The sequence below is a fragment of the Podarcis erhardii genome (genome assembly GCF_964252035.2).
Source record: "Podarcis erhardii genome assembly, chromosome: 13".
Classification (NCBI taxonomy): domain Eukaryota; kingdom Metazoa; phylum Chordata; class Lepidosauria; order Squamata; family Lacertidae; genus Podarcis; species Podarcis erhardii.
The window spans coordinates 13,796,395-13,805,203 of NC_138502.1; the positions used below are offsets into that span (position 1 = coordinate 13,796,395).

The following is an 8,809-nucleotide window of genomic DNA, read 5'->3' on the forward strand; positions in this document are numbered from 1 at the left end:
CGCCGGGATTCGAACCGCCGACCTTCTGATCGGCAAGTCCTAGGATCTAGTGAGGGAGTGCAGCTCAGGGATTCCTTTTACAGAGCAGGAGCAATGACATGATCTGCTGGAAAAGTACCTGTGAAGTTGAGGAGCTCCTGAACTAAAGAATTTACTAGTACAGTTTCGTTCCTCATCACTGCTGCTGTGTGGCTTCAGGGGCTGTTTCGAATATTGGCCAAGGCTGCGGAAAGGTCTATCCCATTGCTGGTCCCTTAATGGGGAACATGGCTTTTTAGTGGTGATTCTTATCCCAGCATGTAGCTTTTGTTGTTAAACCACTTTGAGATGTTTCACGGGAAATATACACGTAAATAGGTTGCCACATTGGAAAAGGCATTTTTCGATGGTTGTGCTAATGTGAGCTTCTGTCTCTAGGTTATCCAAGTCAAGAGAAAGAAGATGATGTCTGGGAAGAATTGGAGGAAGAGAATAAACACCCCACCCCAGGTAATCCCTCCTAATCATCATCACAGTGGAAAGGGAATGTAGGGTGTGCTGGAGAGAGAGTTTTGGAAGAGAGATCTTACGCTCTCGTAGCAGAGTAAATGCTGCATGCTTAGGGAGTGCTCCTCAGCTCCATGGAGTGTGGAGTACCTCAGGGTTCAATATTATCCCTTATGCGGTTTAACATCTACATGAAGCCACTGAGTAGGGTTATCCTGAAACAGTTCAGGACGACCCACAGTCTCCCCAGAGAGAAAGGCCTGCTTTGAGGTAGGGGGTGGAGAGAGGCCTGCGCACTCCGGCAGTCTCCTCATGTCTGTTTGACTTTTCTCACATGTTTAGTTACTTGTCCATCTAGTAACAATTTGAATCTTCCATGAAGATATCCAAACATGATCCATTTGATTGATTGATTGGGTATTAATTAAGTAAATAAATAAACAAATAAGCTTAAATGACTTTGGAGGGTGGTAGATCAATGCCAGTTTGATATACTGGTAGTAGATCACAACCTATTTGAATTTGGACATGCCTATTATAGTCCAACAACCTTGGGAGGGTGTGTCCACAGGTTTCTCATCCCCTGATCCAGTGTGGTGTAGTGGTTAAGAGCAGTGGACTCATAATCTGGTGAACTGGGTTCGCGTCTCCGCTCCTCCACATGCAGCTGCTGGGTGACCTTGGGCTAGTCACACTTCTTTGAAGTCTCTCAGCCCCACTCACCTAACAGAGTGTTTGTTGTGGGGGAGGAAGGGAAAGGAGATTGTTAGCCGCTGTGAGACTCCTTCGGGTAGTGATAAAGCGGGATGTCAAACCCAAACTCCTCCTCCTCCTCCTCCTGATCTAGAACACTGTATAACTGCAAATGTTCAGAATGTCTACCCCATCTTGCTAGAAACTTGTTTGTTTCTAGGTTGCTCAGTTGGTGAAGAGGAAGGTGAAATACAGAAACACCCAGAGGAAGAGAAGAGAGATTTTGAAATAGGTAATCTCACCTAATCAATGGTGTAATGAATGGAGAAAGTGAGGGGGTGGAGCTCAGGGATTCCTTTTTCAGAGCAGGAGCAATGACATGATCTGCTGGAAAGGTACATGGGTGGAGTTAAGTAGAACGGTGATTGCTCCAACCACATTAAAACTGTTTTAGTTACTTCCACCCTCAACCACCTTTAAACAAAAAAAAAACTAAAAAAAACTAGGCTAAAATAAATCACGTATACTTTAGCTTTGAAAATAAGTAAATGTTTTGCTCACGGCGTCTCCATAAGTTACAGCAAACAAGTCTCCATCCACTGACAGTAAAACAAAGGTGAAAAATGTTCTAAATGATTTTAAAAGATATTGGTTTCCTTACAAAAGGATCATGCAATGTTTGGCTTAGCAAAGATGCAGGCTTTAAAATCTCCCTTTTGGAGAGATTCAGTTAACTTGGTTTTTCTTGCAGCTGGGAGCCAAAGGAGGTGGGGAGAGGATGTGAGGAAGCACCGCCCTCCCCCCCCCCCCGCTGTCCACCTGAGCTCAGGTTAACCATTTCATGCCCACAAGAGTCTGTCTACCTAGTCCTTGAAAGTCTCTCCAGGCCATACCCCCACAAGTCTTGCTCTGAGCTCCTTTTGAATGTGTTTGATTGGCTGGAAGGGGTCCTTGGACTGCAATAATGCTGTATGCTTACCTTGATGGGAGGATGGAGAGATGTGGGGGTGGGTGGTGTGTGGAGAAAGGTTTAGCTTTGTGTGGCTGGAAAAAGCCCCATTGCACAGAGTCATCATATTTGTTTTGCTCTGCCCACGTCTGCCTCTGTGCCCTCACCCAACCATTGGCCTGCTGCCTCTGGAAAGTAACCCACAAAGGAATGTAACTGCATCTTCTTCAAAATTCTCATTGAACATAACAGAAAAGTGCAGCGACATTTAACATTGTCACACACTGATGTCTGTTGTCCCATCACTCATCTTCTTCCAAAAAGTCCACCTTTTAGGGGATGCAGCTCTGTTGCACAAGGGTGCCAAATCTGCTTTTTATTGCACAAGCTGAATTTGTTGATAGGTGGTTGGCTCCCACCCAGAAATAATGACAGCCTGAAATCACCCCGAGACACAGAAGTCCTGTGCAGGGGAAGGATGCTAACTGATTTTCTTTATCCATCTCAATTGGGGTTTAAGCCTGGTTTTGGCACAGAAACTGCTTTGGTCATCCTGTATGATGACCTCTGTCAAGAGAGAAATAGGGGAAATGTGTTCTTGTAAATTCTTGTCAGTCTTTCAATACCATCTACCATAGTATCCTTCCGGAGTGGCTGTCCAAACTAGGAGTGGGTGGCACTGCTTTGCGGTGATGCTTAGGGGGTGCTCTTTAGCTCCATGGAACCATCAATGTGGAGTTCCTTGGGGTTCAATTTTATCTCCTATGCTGTTTAACATCTACTTGAAACCACTGAGTAGGGATCATCCTGAAACCATTCAGGACCACAATACCTCCCCCCATACAAAGCAACTGAGATCCTGCAATCATACTTTTGTGCCTCCTCCATGAGAGATCTGGAGGGAGGCAACATGAGAACAGGCCTTTTCTGCTATGGCCCCCCACTTGTGGGATGCTCTCCCTAGGGAGGCTTGCCTGGTTCCTTTGTTACATATCTTTAGGTTCCAAGCAAAAACATTTTTCTTCTCTTAGGCCTTTTGCTAATTAAACAAAATTCAAGGCCTTTTAAACAGAGGGGGGTGTTTGTTATTATGGTTTTTTATGTTATTATCAGTTTTAATATATTAGTAAATACGTTTCTCATTCTCTACAGAGAAAAGAAAAGCAGTTATGGATATTCTGTGTAAATTAAAACTAGAAAAGCATAAAAGCAAGGCACTCTCCCTCCAAGAAGTCCTGAAAATCAGTTCGGGGAGCTTGAAGGAATCCACCCCTCAAACCTGGGAAGATTTGCCTTGGCATTTTCTGAGGAAGATATTGGCTCTGAATGTGACAGCCAGGAGCACCAGCTTCGAAGAAGTTGTTTCTGATGATCAAGTACTTAGAAGAAATGAGAGGAATGAGAGGATTGATAAGGACATTTTCTTTACTCTTGAAATGGGTGAGAGTCATTCTGTCAACCCCCTTGATGTCCTTTGTGCTGTTCTGCTTTGCTCTGACAGTTTCCTCCAACAGGAGATTTTCTTCAAAATGTCCATGTGTCAGTTTGCTCTGCCTTTGCTCCTCCCTCCCTTGGAGACTCCCAAATGCACCCTGATGCTCTGGGCCATGAGGGACATTGTGAAAATATGGAGGCCCCATTCCTTGTCTGAAAGCAGAGGCTTCAGGGAGGAGAGCCTGGTGTTGACATCCATGCCGACCATTTCCTTTGTAAGGATGGGGAGCTTGAGCTTCTCCAAGTCCAAACTGCTTGGTGAGTTCCTCAGCCCTGCCCAACAGCACCATGATTTCTTCATCCACCGAGATATGGAGTGCGGAGACATCCCACGAGAAATTGCTGATGGGCTTGTGGAGATTGCCTGGTATTTCCCAGGTGGGCAGAAAAGCTCAGATCTCTTTCCAGAGCCAATTGCAGTTGCAAATCTTCGTGGAGACATTGAATCACACTGGGTGCAGTTTAGCTTTTTAACACAGGTCTCCTCTGCCGTATTCATATTTGCTGAAGCCATTGATGAAAGACAACATGACCTCTTGTCCTTGCTGAAGGGAACATCAACTCAGTTCTATTTCATCCTGGAACGTGGCAGCAACAAATGCCACGAAGCTTTGGGTGTTTTAGATAAATTGGCTCCAATACTTAACCTCTGTAATTCAAACATACTAGTGCAATCTGCAAAGAGAAATAAGGCAGAGTTTGTGAGAAAGTTATGGTCAACTGTGAGAGGAATACTTAATTCTCATCCGACGTGTATGAGTGTACAAGGGATGTGTGCTGTGACATGTGAACTTTCAATTCAGGCAGACGTGGGTGGCCAGGAATGTCAGAATGCCCTCCAGTGTGTGGAAGGAATCACTGCAGACATAAAAGATGTAGCAAAGTACAAGCAAGAAATGCTGAGACTCCAGGGCGATCTCTGGAAAAACCTGGCCAAAGTGGAGAAAGAAGTGTGCAGAATGAAAAGACAGGGGGACAAGCCTTCAGAAAAATACAGGTCTGAACTGAAGGGCAAATGGCTGGAACTGCGTAAGCAGCAGAGTCAATGTAAACTCACCCCTGGCTTGAAGAAATTTGTTGATGCCGTCAGTCATTTGAAATCTGCAGAGAAGCACTACTTCCTGAAATGGATGAAGTTCAACCTGGATCATATTGCTAGAGAGAACCTTTCCAAGTTACGGGCTGAGTATAAAGAGAAATGCAAAACTTCAGGAGATGATGTCCAGAAGACTGCAGAAATTGACCGACTGATATCTTCCTCTTCCTTGGGAGTTGAGCACTTCATGCGTGAGCTGGGGCAGTTTTATGAGGCAGAATGCTCAATGGTTAATGAAGACAAAATAGCAAAGCACAGAAGGCAGTTTGTTCATTTCCCAAGCATTGCAGCTGACCTAATGCTAGAAGGGATTCCTCTTGAACTGATGGATGGAGATGCATCCAACATCCCCCTGCAGTGGATAAGTGATGTTCTTACCGAGCTTCATAAGAAACTAAGAGGACGATCCAAAATGAAGGTGATAACCGTTCTGGGGGTGCAGAGCACTGGGAAATCGACCCTTCTGAACACCATGTTTGGCCTGCAGTTTGCTGTCAGCAGTGGGAGGTGCACACGAGGTGCCTTCATGACACTTCTTAACGTCTCAGAGAATTTGGCTCAGGATCTTGGCTGTGACTTCATCCTGGTGATAGACACAGAGGGCTTGAAAGCCCCTGAACTGGCCAAACTGGAAGACAGCTATCAGCATGACAATGAGTTGGCCACTCTAGTCATTGGGCTGAGTGACATCACCATCGTAAACATGGCCATGGAGAATGCCACCGAAATGAAGGACATCCTGCAAATTGTGACCCATGCCTTCCTCAGGATGGAAGAGATTGGGCAAAGCCCCAGCTGCCAGTTTGTTCATCAAAACGTCAGTGATGTTTCTGCACATGACCAAAACATGAGGGACAGGAAGCACCTTTTGGAACAGCTGAATGAAATGACCCAGGCTGCAGCAAAAATGGAAAATATTGGGATGGATATTAAGTTCTCAGACATCATGGAGTATAACCCAGAAACGAATAATTGGTACATCCCTGGTCTTTGGCATGGAGTCCCACCAATGGCCCCAGTCAACAGGGGGTATAGCGAAAAGGTCTTTGATTTAAAGAAGTGCCTTTTAGAATGCATAAGAGACCATGCACGTGACAGGCCTTCCAAGAATATTCTTGACTTTGTTGAATGGGTGAAGAGCCTGTGGAATGCTGTGAAACACGAGAACTTCATCTTTAGCTTCCAAAATAGTCTTATAGCTGAAGCATACAACAACCTCTCCATTAAATATTCTGAATGGGACAGGGATTTCCGCAGAGAGATGCACCTCTGGGTATCTGAGCAGGAAACTCTGATTCAGAATGTGTCACCTGATAAAATTGCTTTCAGTCATTTGAAATGTGAACTTCAAAAGAAAGTATCATGCGGGGAAGAGCAGATTTTGGAGAGTTTGAATAAATACTTCAGGAGCGAAGCAGCAAATCTGCATCTGGTAGAAAAGTACAAGGAAGATTTTGTCAGGAGTGCCAACAGCCTCAAGCGTGAACTTGAAAATTATTCTTCTAACAAACTGCGAGATGCCATTCAGATTAGAAAGGGTCTACACAAAATTGCTGCTCTTCAAGCACAATACAAGAAAACAATTGAAGGAAAGGTTGACAGGCTGCTTGAAAAATGCAGAGGCAAAAAGCAGAAATTACAAGAAGAAGAATTAAAAAGAGAGTTTGAAGAAATGTGGAGAGAAACATTGTTGGAAATACCACACGTTTCCTTAGAGAAACGTAACATATATGCAGAAGTTGAGTCATATCTGAGAAAGAATTTCTGCTCTCATTTGAAACTATGCACACAAAAATTAGCAGGAAAAAGAGGATTGTTAAATTGCAGAATAGACACTTTTGAAATTAAAAATGACCATGTACAATCACCATTTTGGAAACGTATATTTCTTTCTAATTCTCAAATGGAGTATATGAATTTAATAAAAGGTTTTGCTAACTCCTTGTTGTCGAAATGCACTTCATATATTGATGAAAAGCTCAATTCTAAAGGAGATTATGATGAAACCTACTGCATTGACCTTTTGTGTATGATCAATGAGAAGCTTCAAGAGTGTGATGTTCAAAATCTTCATACAACCCCTGGCTTTGAAATGGACCTTAAGCTCCACATCTTGGGAGAAGCAGCTCATGCATTTCAAAGGAGACACGAAGAATTTGTTAAGGAAAATGATCCTCACATGCGCCTGGAAAAACTGAAACCCCACTATTTTGCAATTTTCAGAGATCTTTATCAGGAAAAAGATGCCCATCAAATCCAAGCTAAAGATTTCTGTGAAATGTGTCTCCATCCTGCTATAGTGAATTATGTCAACAATAGACTTGGGGTGGAAATAGTGGACAACTTTCACAATAGTGAGCAGTCTATTGACTTTGGCTCTCGGAGTTTTTTCCAGTTTTCTATCCTGAAGGATCTGTTAAATGAATGGGATTTTGACCAATATGTTGAATACATCACAAGCTATGAAAAGTTTGTCAAGAGTTGGATATGGAAAAAAATGGTGGATTACTATACAAAAAATGAGGATCTGAAGAATCTGGAGGAAAACATTTTCTCTGCAATACTTGACAGAATTGGAAAAACATTGAACAAGCTGAGGCATCAAGGTGCTGCGACAATCTCAGAATTTGTGGAGGATTTTTCCCAAGAAATGCAGAAGGAGCTAGTCATTCCTAAGGATAGTTTAGTGGGGACACACATGAAACAGGCATTTGATCCTAGCCACTTTTTTGCTTTTGTTGAAAGCTTCCTTCCTAATTTGCAAGAACAAATATTAAGCAGATTTAGAGACTTGGATATCAAATCCAAACTCTCCAAACTGCCTGTGAAGCCCCAAGACGAAATCTTCAAGCAAATGTTTGGCTGTGGGAAGCAGTGTCCCTTCTGCTATACCCCCTGTGAAGCTGGAGGGAGCGCTCATCAGGAGCATTTTGCAACAATCCATCGACCTCAAGGATTAGGAGGATTCAGATATAAACATTCCCAAAAGCTGGTATGTTCTCTGTGCTCCACCGATGTGTCCACCAATGACGTGTTCCGAAATCAGGACACAAATTGGGAAAGTCATCCATACAAAGAGTATCGTAAGTATTATCCAGACTGGCGTATCCAACCTGATCCCAGTATCAAAGCTTCTGATTACTGGAAGTACATTTTCAAAATGTTCAATGATGACTTTGCCAGAGAGTACAATTCTAAACCAGCTGATCTGCCAGAGGACTGGGAAAATATAACCAAAGAACACGCACTGCAGGCCTTAAAAGATAGATACAAGTTGTAACCAACACTGCCATCAGAATGCTTGCCTTAAAGACCTGGAAACAATTTTATTAAATGTATGCCATTTTTGTATGAAAATCTCAGACGTTATGCACAGTTGCCAAACATAATGTGACTCTGTGCATAATATGACAAGGTTGCATGTTGAAATTAGCAAAACAATGATGTCTTTTCATTTTTCAGATTATGGTAAAAGTGTAAACGCCTTGTGCTAAAGTAGTCCTAGTCAGTAGCCATACGCATTCCTAGTTGTCTATAACCGCTTAATTATATGATATATACCTTTTGGGGTAGTGAGGGACTTTTTTACTCTACAGCATTCAGGTATGTGCTTGTATCCATGATTATTTGCTGCCCCTATATTTTGTAATTCACATTCTTTGTCTTTCCTTTCCAAGTGTAATAAACCAATCTTTCACTCTTTCCTGGTGTGATAAACTCTTTATTGGGTATAAGGGTTGAAGGTATTAATGCATTTTAATGAGGGAACACCCTGACTCTGTGCCAAAAGTACATTCCTATTTTAGGTCCATGCTGGACAAACATGTGGGTTCAGACATGCACATTGTAACACACATCTGTGGGCAACTTTTAGGGCAACATTTTTTGCTGAAATTTGAATTCTATGGAATTCAAATGGGTAATACAATGAAGTACAATATAATAAAAGAAGCAATAAAACTAAAATATTAGCTATTTATTTACTGATGTTTCCTCCGAGAAGTTCAAGGTGACATACATGGGTGTCCCCTTCCCATTTTATCCTCACAACAACCCTGTGAGGTAGGTTAGGCGGAGGGACAGTGAGTGGC

The 8,809-nt window shown here is 42.8% G+C and overlaps 1 protein-coding gene across 8 annotated transcripts in view; it reads left to right on the forward strand.

Annotated features, from left to right (window-relative positions):
- LOC309326442 (up-regulator of cell proliferation-like) overlaps positions 1 to 8,369 on the forward strand; it is a 34,586-nt gene extending 26,217 nt beyond the window's left edge. For all 8 annotated transcript variants that reach the window (XM_081835162.1, XM_081835159.1, XM_081835158.1 and 5 more), the window contains one exon: positions 3,281 to 8,369. In XM_081835162.1, the coding sequence (XP_081691288.1) occupies positions 3,281 to 7,998 (4,718 nt within the window). In that variant the 3' untranslated portion in view covers positions 7,999 to 8,369. The remainder of the gene's footprint in view (positions 1 to 3,280) is intronic.
- The last annotated feature ends 440 nt before the right edge of the window (positions 8,370 to 8,809 follow it).